The sequence below is a fragment of the Gracilinanus agilis genome, chromosome 4, assembly GCF_016433145.1.
Source record: "Gracilinanus agilis isolate LMUSP501 chromosome 4, AgileGrace, whole genome shotgun sequence".
Lineage (NCBI taxonomy): Eukaryota > Metazoa > Chordata > Mammalia > Didelphimorphia > Didelphidae > Gracilinanus > Gracilinanus agilis.
The window spans coordinates 166,925,779-166,944,931 of record NC_058133.1 but is presented as its reverse complement, the minus strand read 5'-3'; the positions used below and the strand labels follow the sequence as shown (position 1 = coordinate 166,944,931).

General features: G+C 44.9%; 1 protein-coding gene across 1 annotated transcript; it reads right to left on the bottom strand.

Moving 5' to 3' along the window:
- Positions 1-4,488: 4,488 nt before the first annotated feature.
- Positions 4,489-18,687, bottom strand: UBQLN4 (ubiquilin 4). Its single transcript, XM_044675040.1, has 12 exons — positions 18,672-18,687; positions 18,524-18,540; positions 18,114-18,265; positions 13,305-13,597; positions 11,914-12,176; positions 10,396-10,554; positions 9,656-9,881; positions 8,547-8,686; positions 8,299-8,382; positions 7,550-7,665; positions 6,738-6,921; positions 4,489-6,357 (listed from the first exon to the last, which is right to left on the bottom strand). The coding sequence occupies exons 1-12, from the start codon at positions 18,685-18,687 to the stop codon at positions 6,205-6,207; spliced, it is 1,803 nt and encodes a 600-aa protein (XP_044530975.1). The 3' UTR covers positions 4,489-6,204.
- Positions 18,688-19,153: the final 466 nt, after the last annotated feature.

Below are 19,153 nucleotides of genomic sequence, written 5' to 3'. Positions count from 1 at the left end.
TTTATGGCTCCTGCAAAAAGAGCCATATCTGGCCCTCAAAAGAGCCAGATATGGCTCGAGAGTCATACATTATCCAATTCACAATTTTTATTGCATAAAGGAAGTTACGCCTTTTATGTTCACTTTATAAGTTTTTTTAAACCCTTACCTTCTGCCTTAGAATTGATATAAGCATTGGTTCCAAGATAGAAGAGCATTAAGATCTTAAGTAAGTAAGCATATTGCTTATGCCCAGTTGCTTAGCCTTTACTTGCCCAGAGTCATACAGCTAGGAAGTATATGGGGCCAGATGAACCCAGGTCTCCAGGCCTAGCACTATCTACCAAGTCACCTAGTTGCCCTATACTAAGCACTATAAAGACAGATATCTTTTTCGTTGCCTTTTTATATATCCTTTGCCCAATACCTATATATAGATAGGTAGTTTGGCCTGAGGTTTCTAGTGATCTCAAGCTTCTTCTGATTCCACTTATTCTTCTCATTAGGATAATAGATGATTTAGTGCTGGAAGGGACCTCTGGCCTAACTCCCTAATTTTGTACATGAGGAAATGGAACTTTAAAGGTCTCCTACATATTAAGTTGCAAAGAAGAGATTTAAAGGCAGGGACTCCAGTCTCTGAGTTTCTTTCCATTCATTGTTCCATGCCATCCTAACTTGAAGAAAGAACATTTATGTCTGGTAAGGCCTCATCTCTTTTTTTTTTTTTAAGCCTTACCTTGTCCTAGAATCAGTAAAAAAAAGTCAGTTCCAAAGCAGAAGAGTTGTAAGGGTTAGGCATTTGGGGTTTAAGTGATTTATCCAGGGCGACACAACCAGGATGTGTCTAAGACCAAATTTGAACACAAGACCTCCTGTCTCTAGACCTAGCTGAACTGCCTAGCTGCCTCTTATTCCTTACTCTTATATTACTCCTAGAAGGAAGATTTTATCTCACCCACTTCTGTGACAAAGAAGCAAAAAAAGAACAAGATTACTAAGACCCGGGTATTGAGGATGAACAGGATCAGTGATTCTGAATGCCAAATGAACTTCCAGCCTTTCAGGCCTCAGAGGCCATCCATGGCTCAGAAATCACATCCAACCCAGCAGAGAAATAAATTGTTCTTTTGGGGTAAGAGAATGAACATATGGGCTCACAAGGAGCAGAGCCATCGTGGCAGGTTATCTCATCACTTCTGGAGAATGACTTCATTTCTGAGAAACATATGCAGGTGTGGCCGTACCAGTCAGAATCCAAAGGGGAAAAAAGGCATTCGAAGGGAAGAAGTTCCAGGCTAGAGTGCAATACCATGAGACTTGGCTGAGAGCCAGAATAGAAGCCAGAGGTGATGATGCCCTAAGACCAGCTAAGGATGCCTAAGAACTCCCAGGGAAGAGAAGTTTGGAGGAACCAAAGGGTTGGAAATGATGCTTGTCCTGGTTTTAAAATAAAAGCAAATTTTGTTTTTTGCCATTGGTACTTTAGGGGCTAGTAAGTCTTTCCCCCATATCTGCTTTCTTTCTCCTGCATCTTTTTTCTCTTATCTCCATCTCTCCTACTGCTATCATTTATTTTTCCTGTCTCTGTACCCCTTTTCTATATCTGTGTTTCTATTTGTTCCTACCTTACTTTTAGATTAATAAGGCAGCATTCAAAGGGGAACACTAAAGCCTGAAACAGGAGGGGTAGAGGCATTTGACTTTTACAACTGAGGAGTTGAAATCTAAACCTTGGCAATAAAGGTCAAAGCCCAGGATGTCATGTTTTTGTTCTGGTTCTCACTAACTCCTTTGTCATTCATGGGAAGGTAAGATTCCCAACACCACCTTTGTAAAATCTCTCAAGGTGAGGAAGGTTGCACAGATGAGAAATTGGCTAAGGGCCAGAGCTGAACCTTCTCCCACTACCATTATTCAGACTCAGAGCTAGCTGAGGGAACCATCTAGCCCTATGATGGCAAACTTATGGCACATGTGCCATAAAGAGCATGCAAAGCCCTCTCTGTGGACATTTGGGCCTTTGCTCTCCAGAATTCATTACTGGAAAGGCAGAGGGACTTGGGGAAGCTGTTCCATTCCCCCTCTCCACCTCTCTGAGGACATTTTTTAACTTTACCCACCTTTTTGCCCAGCAGACCAATGGGAATGCTTACTCCCCTGTCTGGGGTAAAGTATATGTGTGTGTGGCACAGCATATAATGTCTCTAAAAGGTTCACCATCACTGATCTAGCTTAATTTTTTTTTTAAAGTAGATCAGGAAAGTGAAGACCCACAGATTACAGCCTTGTTCAAGCTCCTATTATCTCAGAATTACAGAGATGTAAGGCAGATAAAAGGTTGCCTGGTCCTACCTGAATCTGAGCAGGAATCTCTAATCCTCATACCCAAGTGGTCACTTAAGACTGTCCTTGAGCATCTCCAGAGAGGAAATCCTTTAAGCTACTCATTACACACCTATATAATTTTAAGAGCCAGGAAGTTTTCCCCCTACATTATGCCCAAATCTAAATGTATTTCTGCAACTTCAAGCCATTGCTTCTATTTCTGCCCTTTGTGACCAAGTAGAATAAGTCTAACCTCTCTTCCCTTTTCAAATACTTGATGACAGCTATTATATCTACTTTGAATCTTCACTTTTTCAATTTAAAATATCCCCAGCACTAGTGGCAGCTAGTTGGCACAGTAGATAGAGCACTAGGCATGGAGTAAGAAGGACTCAAGTTCAAATCTGGCCTCCGACACTTCCCAGGTATGTGATTCAGGGGAAGTCACTTAACCCCAATTGGCTAGCCTCTTTCTTTCTTCCTTTCTTCCTTCCTTCCTTCCTTCCTTCCTTCCTTTCTTTCTTTCTTCCTTCCTTCCTTTCCCTTACCTTCCATCTTGGAGTCAATACTATGTATTGGCTTCAAGGCAGAAGAGTGGTAAGGGCTAGGCAATGGGGATCAAGTGACTTGCCCAGGGTCACACAGCCAGGAAGTGTCTGAGGCTAGATTTGAACCTAGGACCTCCCGTCTCTAGGCCTGGCTCTCAATCCACTGAGCTACCCAGCTGCCCCCTAGCCCTTGCTTTTCTGTCTTAAGTTATTCCCAAGACAAAAAAATTAGTGATTAAAAAAAATCCCTAATAATTTCAATCAATGTTTGTATAACATTATCTTCAGACTTCACCTCATTTTCTGGACTCATTGCAGCCTGTCAAAGACCCCTCTAAGATGTGGAGCTAGACCCAATGTAAAATAATACTGGTTCAAAAACCTGTCATTACTTCTCTAATAGCAGTAATGCAATAATCCAGGACAATTTTGAGGGACTTATGAGAAAACGATATTCACATCCAGAAAAAGAACTGTGGAAGTAGAAACACAGAAGAAAAACAACTGCTTGATCACATGGGTTGATGGAGACATGACTGGGAATGTAGACTCTAAACGATCACCCCAGTGCAAATATTAATAATATGGAAATAGATCTTGATCAATGACACATGTAAAACCCAGTGGAATTACTTGTTCGCTGGGGAGGAGGGGAGAAAGGGTGGGAGGAAGGGAGGGAAAGAACATGAATCATGGAACCATGGAAAAATATTCTAAATCAATTAATTAAATAAAAATTTTCAATTAAAAAAACCCCACCTGTCATTAGAATCCAGATCTTCTGGCTAAGAACTGAATTAAGAAACTTTTAGAGTCTGATTGCAGACCAAAGCATGCCTTCTTTCACTTTATTTCCTTCATGAGTTTTTTTTTTACTGTATGTGTGATATGTGTCTTCCATCATGACATGAACAATATGGAAATAAGTACTACATGATGAAAACACTGGTATGAACCATATCAGACTATTTACTGCCATAGGTAGAGAAGGAGAGAGAAAATCTGAATCCTAAAAAGGTCGGAAAACAATCATCAAAAATGGTTTCTAGGGCAGCTGGGTAGCTCAGTGGATTGAGAGCCAGGCCTAGAGTCGGGAGGTACTAGGTTCAAATCCAGCCTCAGACACTTCCCAGCTGTGTGACCCTGGGCAAGTCACTTGACCCCCATTGCCCACCCTTACCACTCTTACACCTATGAGCCAACGCACAGAAGTTAAAGGTTTAAAAAAAAATGGTTTCTATATGTAAAACCCCAATAAATAAATAAATGAACCGACCCTGAATTTATCGCCCTGGCCTCTTGCTGGTTGTGACATGTATAAGCAGATTTCCTGACTGAGGCAAGAAAAGGAAAGTCCTGCCTAGGGACAAGGGAATGGATACAATGCCCTTGTTTCTCTTAGGCTTCCCTTCTGCAAGGATGACTTCTCAATCTTATTTCTCTTAAGATACCTTGACAATCAGAAAGTCCTTACTGTTGTCTAACATTCACTTATGGTGTTGCTGCTTCTTCTTTCTCTACCTCTTGAAAAGAATAATACCAGTTTTCTCGAACTGAATCCTCTTCAGAGCCTCAAACAACAGGTTGGCTTCTGCCAGCCTCCTCTTCCCCAGAAAACAACACCAATACAACCTCACGACAAAGATCACGCCATTTATTTACATGGGATTGGGGAGATGGGGTAGGGATGAGGCTCCTGTTCTCTCCTATCATGGTCTCCAACCCCAGCTCAAAAAATGACTTCATCACCACCTCCTCCTTCATATAGGGTTTTCTGGCATAAAGGACAAAAGGAAGAACTTGGGGAGGAGGGGGGAATGAACAGAGGTAAGAAAGGCAGAGGCTCAGGACGCAGAGGGTGAGGGCCCCCATCTCTTTTCTATGATCTCAAAACACTTACCAGTATTCAGAGGTCAGGGTGATTATGTATATGTGTGAATACATGTGTGTGGTGGTGGGTGGGGATGGTTGGGTGGTATCCCTGCCCCTTTTCAAAGGGGCATGCTCATCCTTATTCGGCATCAAGACTTCTGCATACCAGCTACTCCTGTCCCACCCCCAGACTGGCAACCCCCCATTTCTCTTTGGGGGAGATGGTTCAGAAACTAGAACATAGGACCCTCCCTCCTACAATATCCCTGAGGGACAGGGAAGAAATCCCAGCCCTTTCTAGGGCAAACCTTGATTCCCAGGGGAGGGCCAAAGGCACTGGTCACTTCAGACCTGGACAAGCCCCTGGTGGTCTTGAGCACATGGAGAATGTGTTGATGTCTGCCTGTAGGGTATGTTTGGGGGGAAGTGAAAGGGAAGGGTATCAACATTCTGTGCATGGGAGTTATATAGTCAACAGGGACCACTGTGGGCATCGGGAATTACCCTCTTTCTCTTCTAATCCCAATCCTTAATTAGGATTTTTAAGTCCCTTCTCCTAGATTCACTCTCTATCCCAGTCTAGCCAACCACAGATTTGCTCCTAGGGCTGCTGTCTATTTCTGCCTCCTGACTCTCTTGCCCATTCTGACTTGCCCCAACTGGGACATTCATTCTCCAGAAAGCTTCACTGCTCCCCAACAACAGACCTCACTCCTATTTACTAAACTGATAGCTAGATCCTATCTGGCATGATCACCCCTCCTTGTTTCTGTGGCCTAAGTGATCCATCTCCCTCCCCAAATGGGGAGACAATTTCTCCTTTCCTCTCTGACAGTAGGGCCCACTAAAGAAGGGTCCTTCGGGAATGTGTTAAACAGACTGTCTGTTCTACCTGCCCTCTCCAGTTTGGAAGCATAGAAACCCACAACACTTTATTAGGGAGGGAGGATCATATTGGAGATGGGACTGGTGGGGAGTGTCATAAGAGGATTCTGATAAGGGAGCTAGGGTACAGCCAGAATTAGACACAAAAAGATTCCATGATACCAGGGTGGGGGGAATTCAGACCAATAATTCCTGATAAATCAATCAGGTCACCCCATGTCTCAGTTCCATTAATGATAAGTTATGGAGAACATGGGGGGCAGTCAGAGATGGATTTGGGAAATCCAAATAAAAGTCAAAATTGCTTAAATATCTCTGCCAAAGATCAGGCAGGGGCAGAATGGAGGAGAGATGTACAAATAGAACCAAGAGACTTAAGACAGAGCTGTGGGGTTAGGTTGCCATGCCCCAATTGCTCCTTCTGTTGTTTAAAGAGGCTTGAAGAGCAGACTCAGGGGGTGAAGAGTCTTAAGAGATGAGGTTATGGATCTGGAGAGGTCAGGGAGCTATCAAAGGAATCAAACAATGTAGGGGAGATCAGTGTGTAGGTGTGCATATGTGGATGGGGTGGGGTGGGGGGTGGACTCAGGGATTAGGAGGGCTGAGAGCCCAGCAGTCTCTCAATGGCTGCATTAATATCCCCACCGGTAGCAATCAGAGCCTGCAGGTTAGCCTCTCGATTGATGAAGCCCATGGCGTTGAGCTGCTCCAGCTGCTGCTGAAATCGAATCTCTGGTGTCTGCACCTGGAGGAAAGATATCTTGTTGGTGGGATTTATCCTATGTTCTAGTGGATTGCTGGCCAAAGGAAGGGGGGCTAGAAAGGAAGACAACATGCTCAATACCGAATGAGGCTCTTCTGCATCTTGCCCTAGTTTTCTGTGTAATGGGTATAATAATGAAATGGAGCCTATGTTAAGACGTCAAAGCACTGTCAGGGCCCATGGATTCTGAGCTCCTTCCACTCCAAATTTGGCATCAGGAAAGCCCTCTTCTCTACGGTGGTGAGAACCAAAGGGTACAGTCCTTAGCTCATATCCCATGCCTCCCTTTATGCTGTCTGCCTGGTGGACTTCCCCCTACACATAGGGAGGGGCACACAAAACCCAGCCCAGCAAATACATACCTGGGAGTTTCCTCCTCCAGCCAAAAGCTGAATCATCTGTTGCATCAGCTGCTGTTGGGGGCTGGCAGTGCCCCCTACTGGAGAGGCACTAGCTGGCGTGGATGGGGAAGTAATGGGGGGCTCCTGGCCACTGCTGCCTCCTGCAGGGGGAGGGGGAATCCGGGGTGCCCCAAAGTTGCCAAGGCTGTGGACAGGAAGAGATGGGAATCAGTCTGTGCAAGGATGAGAGATTGGAAAGACACCAAAGGTACAGTGATAGAACTAGAATGAAAGAACACAGAGAAATGGAAAAGACACAAAAAGAAAAAGGGGGAACCTGATGGAAATAGACACCTAGAAGCCGAGTGCAAAAGGGAACAGAGTGAGATTTAGAGCAAGGAAGATATAGATTCAAATACTGCTGCAGAAACTACCCATAGGACCTTGGGGGAATCTCTTAATATCTTGAAGCCTCAGTCTTCAGATCTCCAAAATGGGGATAATAGTCCCCACCTCACCTGGTGGTTTTGAGTCTCAAAAATGATATGAAATACATAAAGTGCTTCTAACTAACAGTCATTATTATCTCATGATAATGTGGAAAGAACTCTGAACTGGGAATCTCAAGACCTGGGTTCTATTCCTAGATCTATCTTTAATTTTCTAATTGAACTTGGGCCTCTGGTCCTCAATTTCCTTATCTGCAAAATAGGGTGCGGAAGGCAGGATGATAGGTGGGGTAAGGGAGAGGAGATGGCCTCTACATTTTCATCTCTCAGCTCTAACATGATGGTGGGGAGATGGACTTGGCTCTGAAGGCTACACCACCTCACCTGGGCACCAGCCCTGGGGCCTCCGTCTGCAGCGTCTGCAGCCCCTGTTGGATCTGTAGCAGGGCCTGCATGGCTCGGGGGTTGGTGAGAATGGACAGCGAGTCTGGGTTCTGCATCTGGTGATAGGGGGAAAAAAAAGGAGCTTGGGCAAACCCTTCAGAGAGTAAGGGGTGAGGAAGAAAGACCCAGCACAGCCCTAAATCTTAAGCCCTAGGACACCTGTTAAATTCCTTACCTCAAAATTCCCTGGGAGTTTAATTACATTAAAATGTAATTGGGGTCAGTTAGATGGCTCAGTGTATAGAAAGCTGGGTCTAGTGATGGGAGAATCTTGGGTTCAAATCTAACCTCAGATACTTCCTAACCATGTGACACTGGGCAAGTCACTTCACCCCCACTGCCCAGCCCTTACTGCTCTTCTGCCTAGGAATGGATAACTTTGTTATAGATTGTAAAACAGAAGGTAAGGGTTTAAAAAAAAATGCAATTGCAAAATGTTTAACAAAATAAATAAAAATACAACACAACAGACAATGTTAATTTGTGTTTTTCTAAGTCAATATGCTATCCTGAAAGACCATCCCCCTTGTCCCCCTGCCACATGGTACCTTTTCCACCCATACCTACATACATAATAATTCCTCCAGGTCCTCTGGGCCCAAGTGACTAGAATTCCTCCCTCTAGGAATCTACATCTTTTCCTTTAGGGATTCAAGCCCCACCCCTTTCTCTAGAGGCTCAGATCTCACCTGCTGTAGAAAGACTGGGAGCTGGAGGCGAAGCTGCTCCTGCAGCTGGGGGTTTCCAGCAAACAATGGGACATTCACCATCATCTGCAGAGACAAGGAACCTATTAATTGGAAGGCCAGACATTTGGGTTCTATAGAAGCACCAAGGAGGGAACTAGAATCAAAAGCCTTGGAACTTGATGATGAGTTCTTTTCAGCTCAGGTACCAGCTCTTCCCCACCAAAGTTCCCTTCCCCCTAGTTCAGTACCTGAGCAGCAAAGTCAGGATTCTGGGCAAGTGTCTGCATCATACTTCGCATATACGGGGCAGAGATCATGTTTTGCATTAACTGGGGATTCTCTGAAATTTGCTGGAGAAGGCCCTGCATCTCAGGGCTATTGAACATCCCTACAAGGGGGAGAAACCACAGAAAGAGAAAGAATTCAGATGTGAATCAGAAACACATTTCATTCATTGCTTTTCACAGCTCTATGTGCACAGCTCAAAAAGACCAATAAGATAACACTCACTTCAAGGGGTTTCCCTTCCTCCCTATCCCGTTTGGAGCTAGAACATTTCCCTGTCATTTAGCTTAAAAAAAAAAAAAAAAAAAAGATCAGTGTTCCTGAGGGACCCAAGTCTAGGCCCTGATCCCCTAGAATCCAGGGGGCTCCACTCCCCTGGGGCAGAGAAAAAGGAAGAGGCCTCAATGTAAACCAGCCTTATCTTCAGGGGCCTAGCTGCATGAGGCTAAAATTACTGATTGAGGGAAGCTAAGCCCCTTGAGGCCACAAACAGGGCTGTGATCATTTTGGTGTTTAGCATAGTATCTGGTACATAAGAAACACCTGATAAATGCTGATTCATTGATTTGGGAGAGGATGGGTCAAGGTAAGTCTTCCCTGATTCCTTTCTGCCGGAAAGAATACAGGAGGATTCTTAGCTCCTTTTATATAGCCAAGGGAGCAAATCCACTAGATTAGATTTTCCCCAGTAGAATGTGAGATCCTTGAAGGCAAGGAGAGTTTTGTTTTGTTTTTGTTTCCCCAGAGTCTGTCATTGTTCCTTGCACATATTAGGTGCTCAATACTTGAACTGTTGATTATTAGGTCCTGAGAAATTAGGCTGGGATCACGACTCCTTTCTCTGATGTTATTTGAGTTATTTTAGAGGAGACAACAGGATGGGATGGGAACCAGACTACTTTCTAGCTGACTCCCATCTCTACCCAACCCTAAAGAGACTTCTTTCATGTCATAAGCCTGATACTCTAACCTCAGATGTGAATATCCTATGCAGGAGTAAAAAGACTTCTGCTTCTAGGCAGGGGGATGCTCTGTGGACCCCTCTAAACTTCCCCCACCCCCCACAACATACCTGACCCCAGGCTAGCTGCATTGATCCCAAAGGGGTTGGAGACTGTTGGGTGCACCTGGCTGGTCCCTGAGCCTCCGGTGCCCTCCCCAGCGGGCCCTGGGGCCTGGGAGGTGGGGGCTGAGGGGCTCCAGGGGTTAGGGAGGGGCTCCCGGTTCTCAGTCCGGAGAGGTTGGGAGGAGGAGCTGTCAGAGTTCCCCGCCAATGAGGAGAAGGGATTGTTGCCGAACTGGGAGGAGGGAAAAGTTTCATATTAAGGAATGAAAACAAACTTTCCCTAACGCTTCCCCTTCCCCATGGAGAAAGAAGATGGAAATCTGTTGTTAAATGAACAGACTAGATAATAAGAGCCAACAGAAAATTCAGAATCATCTGTTTCTGTGACTGGCATCAACATTTCTGTTCCTCTTATTTCTCTTGCTGACCCACCACCACTGGGTCTCAATTCACGGCCTCTAGCATCTGGTTTAGTACCTCACCCACAAAGGCCACTCAGGACACCGATGCTAACCAACTAACACATTTTCTCATCTACTGTGGGACTTTCGGGCTGTTATATACCATATCCTTGCTGGGCTTGTCTGGGGCTGATGGAATTTTGGGGTAAGAGGGAACACGAGAAAAGACAATCACCTTGAACATCTCGGCTTCATGTATGAAAGATCTTTGATCTTTAACCAGCTCCTCCCTCTAAGACCCTGAGGTCAGGAAGTCCCACCACCACACAGATCACTGGCTCCCACCTGTTCCCGAGCAGCACTGAACATAGGTTCCTGGATGTCTGTGTACATGCGTCGCAAGGCATTGTATCCTCCGGGGATGCTTTCTAGGTTGCTCAGGGCCCGGTCCTGGTTGCGCATCATCTCTTGCATCATGGCAGGATTTCGAGCCAGTTCCATGGTCTGGCAGAAGGAAGAAAGACAGGATGAGACTTGAGACCAGAGTGGGGTAAGGATCCAGCTCCTCATCCTATTCCATCCTTCAAGGGGAGGAACATTAACAGACTGGGAAGTAAGAGGAAATGGAAGTGGAAGTGAGGGGAGCTGATATCCTCCTTTTCAGCTAGCTGAGTCAACAATGTTGCTTAGGGGCAAAGGGAAGACAAAGACATGATAGGACTCAGCAAAAGAGAGCCAGGACCTGAGGTCAAAGTAAACTGGCAAGAAAATCTAAGTAAGAAAAATCAAACACTGGTTCTGTGTGGCCCCTTCCCACCACCTCTAACCAGGAGGATCAGGGATAGGGACCTAGAGAGTGAAGTGGCTTCCTCCTCCAGGCAACCTTCCTAGACTGACCTGAAATCTTATTCCACCAACCCTTTCCCATCCTCTGAGAATGTATGACCAGGAATCATGTATCTTCTACCTTCTGGATCTCCACCCCCAACAAACCCTAGCATCTCAACATTAATCAGGGAAAGAGATATTAAACCATCTCCTCAATCTGGATAGACACATTCTCCATCCCTCCACACCCAGCCCACATCCCTCTTATGCTCCATGTTCCCTCTTCTGAGTAATAGTTATCTACTCCCACCAGAACCCCCACCCCTAGTAGAATGGAACTTTCTTCAGGGCAAGGACAGCTATTCTCAGTACAATAGAACCTCTTTATCCTTGGTTTCAGTTATGGGAGAAGTGCTCTTGGTCAGCCTGTTTTGGTCTTGCTACCATCCCCTATCCCCAATCTCTTCTGCTTTCACTTTCACTTTCCCCCCATTCCCACCTGTCACCTTTTTTTTTTTTCTTTTTTTAATTTTTAAGTTTGGGCTTTGTTTTTTTGTGGGGTGTCAGAGGCCCCAGAGCTCTGAGTAGAGGGGGCAGGAGCAGAGAGAGCACATACATGTGGGGTTGGCAGATGTTTGCTTATATCCTGTTTCAGCCATCCATGGACATAGGGCCCTAGCGTATCTTACATGTTGAAAGCACTTAATAAATACTTGCCAGGTTGGTTGCTGAATTGGATTAGAAGTCTTCCCAGACTTGCTCACCCAACCCACTCCCATAATGATATCTAGCAGTTTGGCTGGCTGGATTGGCAATCTGCCTCTGGGTTGGTGATTATGTGTCCTGGGATATTTACTATTTTTCCTATTAGATCTGAAGCACCTTTAGCGTAGATCATCCCTTCTTTGGTCTCTAACGTCCAGCACTAGGAGAGGTAGAGAGGTAAATAATCTGTCCAGGAAGGGATAGTGACAGGAAGGTCAAGGACAGAGGGGTTGATGGGCTCCCACCTGCTCCCTGAAAATACACACACACCTGCCTCATTAGCTCTGGGTTATTGAGCATATGGCTGATCTCCGGATTCCTCTCCATCAGCTGCTGCATCTGTGGGTTAGCCATGATCATGTGACGCATGAGGTCAGGGTTGGACATCATGTCTTGGACCAGAGGATTCTCCATGATCTGGGACAGCATCTCAGGGTTGGACATCAACTGCCTCTGCATCTGCTGCTGTAGCTCCATGAAATTAGCTGAGCCAAGGCCAAGGCTGCCCAGCCCTAGGATGCCCCCAAAGCCCGCTGCAGAAAGGGAAGCTGAGTCACAGATGGGGCACAGCCATACCACCAGAGATCCACTTCCTTCTTCCTACCATGACAGTATTAATTCCTTCTATGGCTGTTCTTTCAGAATTGTCTCTTCCTGGGACCACTGAGTGGCTCAGTGGATTGAGAGCCAGGCCTAGAGTCAAGAGATCCTGGGTTCATATCTGGCCTCAGACACTTCCTAGCTGGGTTATCCTGGGCAAATCATTTCACCCCCATTGTCTAGCCCTTACAAAGCCTTGTCTACCTTGGAACTGATACTCGGTATCAATTTTAAGACACAAGGCAAGTGTTAAAAAAAAATTGCCCCTTCCCACTCCTTTTAACCAGTCATTGCCCTGTGTACCAATTTCCTTAAGAGCTACTCTACTTACCTATCTTGCTCCTTTTCCAAACTATTAAGGCTTCCCTATTGCCAATATCCAACCCCAGAGTGCAGGCCCTAGGCCCTTTATCCGGATGCTATCCCAGGCTTCTCCTTGAGGGCACAGACTATTTCTGCCTCCCTAGTGTTTAGCACAGTGCCTGGCAGATAAAAAACACTTGCTTACTACCTCTCCCCTCTCCCTCTTTTGTCCTGACACTTAACACTCTCTTCCGCCATCCTTTGGTTCCTTCCTTTAAAAAAAAAACAAACAACCCTTACTTATGTCCTAGTATCAATTCTAAGAGAGAAGAGTAGCAAGGGCTAGGTAATCATGGTTAAGTGACTTGCCCTGGGTCAACATAGCTAGGAAGTATCTGAGGACAAACTTGAACCAGGGCCTCCCCACTCCAGGACTGGTGCTCTATCCACTGAACCAACTAGTTGCCCTCTCAACCTTCCCTTTCTAATCATGATTAACATTTTTGTTTTGCAGGAAGCCTTCCCATACTGACTCCAACTTTACCTCACCAGTCCTTTCCCCATCTTCCCAGAATTCCAAACCACGTTAACTCTTGCTCCTCTACCCAAGGGCTCATTACATTTTTTTCTCATCATACCACATACTGGATGCTCTTTAAGAGCTCTACAGGGGCCACATTTCTTTCTCTTGATTTCTACCCCCACCAAACCCAAAGTGAAACACAAGCATCTGAGCACTCCCTCCCCAAGTGGCTTACAGAGTATAGATGCAGGACCACTAGGAGGTCCATCCCCAGCTCCTGGGGTTGGACCTCCTCCACTGCTCCTCCGGTTCCCACTAGCAGCATCTGGGACAGTGCTGCTGGAGGTGGATGGCTGAGCAGGGGCGGTGGAAGCGGCAGGTGAAGCAGTCGTGGGGGCTGGAGCAGAAGCAGCATCAGGGGCAGAGGGAACAGGAGCAGCAGCAGCAGCAGCAGTAGCAGCAGTGCCGGCAGCAGCAGTGGTGGCGGCAGTGGCGTTGGTGGCAGCAGCAGCAGCAGGATCTTGGGCCCTGAGGACAGAGAAAGGAAAATCCTAAACCAGGAACCCAGAAGTCAAAGAATTAGGGAAGCATAGAATGTTAGAGACAAAAGAAATCCTGTTGATCATAATACCACAATCCTCTCCCACCCCCAATTTACAATGAGATGGGAAAGCAGTGATAACTTAGAAGTATTAAATGCCTGGCATTCTGGAGACCTGGGCACTAGCACTGGCTCCACTCCCAACTTGCTACAGGACCACCAGCAATCACTCAGTCACTCTAGGCCCCAGGGGAGAAGGAGAGAAGGAAAAAGAGAAAAGGATGAAGAGGGAAAAGGTGTTCTCTCCCCCATAGAAATCTCTCTTAGGGGCAGGTAGGTGAGTTGGACCCCCTCCTTAAGAGCTACTCTACTTCCCTATCTTGTTCCTTTCCCAAACTATTAAGGCTTCCCTATTAGATAGAGTACCAGGCCTGGAGATGGACAAGGTCCTGGGTTCAAATCAGGTATTAAGACACTTCCTAGCTATGTGACCCTGGGCAAGTCACTTAACCCAATTTACCTAGCCCTTGCTGCTTTTCTGCTTTAGAATTGATACTAAGCCAAAAGGCAAGGATTTAAAAAGAAAAGAGAAGAGAAATATTTCTTGCCTAGGGTCACATGGCCCCTTGGGGGCAGACTGTTGTGCTTTTGTGTTTCTATCCCTAGTTCTTGGTACATAGTAGTAATAGGGAGAGGCACTAGAGATGTGATTTAGTAGTCTATAGGTTTAGAAACTCTCTACCAAGTTAGAAAACAAATATTTATTAAGTATCTACTATGTGCTAGATACTGGGCTAAGCGCTTTACAAATATCATCTGATTTAATCCTTACAACAACCCTGAGAGATAGGTGCTCTTATTGCACCCCATTTCACAGATGAGGGAACCAAGGTGGACAGGGGTTAAGTTACTTGCTCAAGGTCACAAAGCTAGTAAGTGTCTGAGGCAGATTTGATCTTAGGTCTTCCTAACTCCAGGCACAGTGCTGCAATCCACTGCACTACCTCGGTGCTTACCAGTGCAGGTTGATAACTTCTCAGTGATTTAAGAATCTTAGAGAAACTGCCTAGAGTACTGAGGTCACACAGGTTCAACAGGACCAGAGCCCAAGTCTTCCTGGCTGCTTAGGGCAGCTTTCCATCTATTCCACCATAGAATGCTTAACAGATGCTTTTTCATGCATTCAGTCCTCCCTGGCAACCTCTTGAGGAAATGATTCAAGTATTATCCCCACTTTACAGATGAGAAAACTGAGGCTCAAAGCTGTCAATGATGTACCTGTCCACAGTCATACAGCTAGAAAAAGCTTGACACTGGAACTCAGCTCTTTCAGCTCAAAATTCACTGTTCTTTGCCCATGAGATCAGCATCTCTAGAATGCTAGGGAAGATAATGCTCTCTTTCCCAACAACCTGTTGTTTTCCATGTCACTTTCAGAAAGCCTTTCTTACTCTAACCTCCTTTTGTGAAGCAATTTTTTTTTAACCTTTCCATCTTAGAATCAATGTTGGGTATTGGTTCCAAAACAAGAGAGCATTAAGGGCTAGGCAATAGGGGTTTAGTGACTTGCCCAGGGTCACACAATTAGGAAGTGAAGTCTAATTTGAACCTAGGACCTCTTGCAATTTAATTTTTTAAAATGGTCTTTTTAATACCCTATTGATTTCTATAGCCTCTTAGGGAGCCAGGAAAAAGGAAAAGGCCAAATGGGACAACAGGGCTAGAAAAGAGGAATCTGCCAAGATACAGAAGACTTTACTGGCTGTGGGACCGTGGGAAATCATTCAATCTCTCTCAATCTCAGTTTCTTCATTTGTAAAATGGGTATGTGTGTCTACTTATAGTTCTTTTCATATGCATGTATAAAGAACTGGACAAATTTCCCAATATTTAAGGTAGTTGAAAGCCATGAGTGAGCAGTTTTCTTTGTTGAACCCACATGAAGGAATGCTCCAAATCATTAAGAGAAATGCAAATGAAAAGAATTTTAAGGTTTTACCCAACATCTGGCAAATTGGCAAAAATGACTAAATAGTTAATAGTAAATGTTAGAGAACCTTCAGGAAGACAGGAACACTCATGTATTATTGGTAGAACTGTGAATTGGCCCAAAACTCTACAAGACAATTTGGAACTGGGGGAGAAGTCATTAAACTTATATTTATATTTTGACCCAATAATAGCCATATTGGGCAATATTGGGTTTCCTAACTTCTCACCTGCTTGCACTATAATCTGGGATGTCTTGGACTTCTCCACCAGGGTCCAAGAAGCTCATTATTGGGAAAACCTCATTATCCTACAGGATCTTTTTTTCAGCCTTGGGACTCTACTCTCTTTCCTATTCTCTGTCTTTCTGATCAAAGGATGACATCCTAAACTTTCAACCTTCTATTTAAGGAAAGAGGTTGGCTCAGAACATCTCATTTCTCATCTGGCATAATTCCTCTGGATCTTCTCTGACTCTTCCACCAAGCTCCTACATCAGGTAACTATTCTATTTCCATAACCTTCTTTATGTATATTATAAGCTCTTTGAAGTGGGGAATTATCTTTCTTCTTTTTTTTTTTTAAATATTTGTATCCCCAACACATGACACAATGTGGCACATTGTAGGTGCTTAATAAATTTTTACTGACTTAGTGACTGAATTATTGACATATCCCAAGGAGGCCAAGGTCTATGTCCACATAGACAAAAACATTTTTAACAGTACTTTCTGAGAAAAAGTGAGTGCTCATTAATCAAAACAGAGGATTATAGATTTGGAACTGGAAGGGAGTCCGTTTTTTCATTTCACAGATGAAGAAACTAAGGTCCAGCAAAGTTAAGAGATGTGTCCAAGGTCAAAGAGGTTACAAGTATCAGGCAGGGTTTGAATCTATGTCTGGACTCCAAATTCAACACTACTCTCCATCATCCATGAATGCAATAGAATATTATTTTGCCACAAGAAATGACAAATAAGAGGGCAGCTAGATGACTCAGTGGATTGAGAGCCAGGCCTAGAGATGGGAGGTCCTGGATTCAAATGTGGCCTCAAACACTTCCTTGCTGTAGACCCTGGACAAGTCACAACCTTCATTGCCTAGATCAGTGCTGGTGAAGATTTTCAAGTTCTATTGCCTAAACTACAACTTCCAGCTGCCTGTGAGCCCACCCACCCATCACCCCAGAGAGGGGAGGGAGAAAGTGCTCACTTTGGGTGGCTGGGCAGAGGGGGAACAGAACAGCTCCTCCCTGCTGGCTGGGCACATGTGTCAATACTTCCCCAACACTGGCCTAGACCTTACCATTCTTTTGCCTTGGAATCAACAGAGTGCTGATTCTAAGGTGTGGAAGGTAAGAGTTTAAAAAAAAAAAAAAAAGACAAGAGTCCAGGGAAACTTGGGAAGACTCGAACAAACTGATACAGAGCAAAATGAGCAGAACCAGAAAAACAATTTACTCAATGACAAAGAAAGTAAAAGAAAACAATGAAAGCCATCAGAACATTAGACAGCTAAGTGGTATAGTGTGGCAGAGCACTGGATTTAGTGAATGAGTGAAGTTCAAATCCTGCTTCAGGCACTTACTGGCTGACACAATCTCTCCTCATTTTCTCCATCTGTAAAAAGGTGGATAATAATAGTACCTAGCTCCCAAGGTTGAGGATCAAATGAGATAAAACATATATAATGGCTTATAAAACTTATTGAGTTGTATAAATGCTAGTTATCATTATCTGATCCATGCAGTGATCAATATCAACCTCAGAGGACTCAGTCAGAAACTTTCCCCACCTTGATAAAAATGTGAAGGATTATAAATGCAGAAGAAGTTATCTGGCTGAAACATAGCTGGGTTGATGGTTTGTTTTCCTTTACCAGTTTTTTATTATAAGGAAGAATACTATTTTGTAGGGCGATAGAAGAGAAAATCACTGGAAAATAACATGGATTTAAAAGAAAAAAGGCATCAACAAAAATAAAAAAAAGGGGGTGCAGTAGGGGGAGGAGAGTGGTAGCACCTACATGGCTCAGTGGATTGAAAGCCAGGCCTAGAGATGGGAGGTCCTGGATTCAAATCTGACCTCAGATACTTCCTAGCTGTGTGACCCTGGGCAAGTCTCTTAACCCCAATTGCCTAGTCCTTATTTCTCTTTTGCCTTGGAACCAATATACAGTATTGTGACAGAAAGTATGGGTTTAAATTAAAAAAGAAAAAGAAAAAAAGAAATGGAAAGCCAAGAAGAGATTGAGCTTCTGATTGAGGACTCAAAAGAAAGGTGAGATATTAGCCTCCATTTTCCCAGAGAATTAACATCGTAACAGGAGAATGTTAAATTAAATTTTAAGCACTTAAAAACTCCTAAATGGCAATCAAGCTATGCTACAGCATCTCCTTCTCTGACCTTTAAACAAATTCCACCCTTAGAATGATTAAGAAAGGAAGGACAATGACTCCAATAGCCTTTCAAGCACCATTCAGAGAGCAAATCTTGTTGGTTATCCAAAACTTACTTCTGTGGGGTCTTGATCACCAAATGGACAGTGAGTCCATCCTTGATTCCATGCTGATTTAAAGTGTCTCCATCTTTGAGAATCTTGCCAGCGAAAATCAGGACAAGCTGGTCTTGTTGGGCCTTAAACCTCCGGGAGATCTCCTCTTTGAACTGGACATCAGGTCAAAAGTCCATGGTCAGTGTGGTCTACCCCATAGCAAAGCTGTCCAACAGCTCAGGTTGTTATTTTTCCTCTTCTTTCTGATCCCTTGCTCCAATTTCCAGTAATTAGAAATCTTTCCTCCATTCCAGCTTCTCTCTCTCCTGCTATCTACCCTTGCTGCTGAGATTAAGTCCACTGGGGCTAGGCCTCCCTAGATCATAGAATTTAGAGCAGGAAAGAATCCTGCAGAGATCATTCGGTCTAACCACAGAAGAGGAGTTACCTGAAGGGTCAAAAGGTAACTAGAAGGTCTTAATTCAAACTAACTTTCTCTGCTTCTAAGTCTTTTGTCCCTATCACAGCATCTCACACTATAAAAAAGTCCTTGCTACTATCTAACCAACCTCCTCTCACTTGGATTCAAGACCATGGCGCCCCCCTCTCCATTTTTCTCTTTCTGATACCTCAAAGCTACTCTCCACCTTTAAATACGGAGATGGGGGTGGAGAAATGGGGGTTATCTTTAAATTAATTCTAGGATGAAGGCAGTGAGGGACAGCACAAGAGCCAAGGCATCCTACTACCAAAGTCTTAAAGGGTCTAAATGCGGGGTTTGGGGCAAGAAGAAATCCTCCCCTCACCCCTTAGGGCCAGCTTCTGGCCTTCCTAACTCCGCTGTCCCTCCGGGCTTCTGGGGCTACACCACCCCCTCACTTTCTCTCCAGCTAGGACCCTCGAGAGTCAGGATGGGCCCCTCCCGCCACTTCTGGACCCCTGCCCCCGCCGGGAGTCTGTTTCCTGAGTCTGACGTGCCCCCACCCCAACCATGTGCCACAGCTCCCCTCCCTCCCTCCACCGGATTCCCCCCCCCCCCCCCCTCCCCCCCCCCCCCCCCC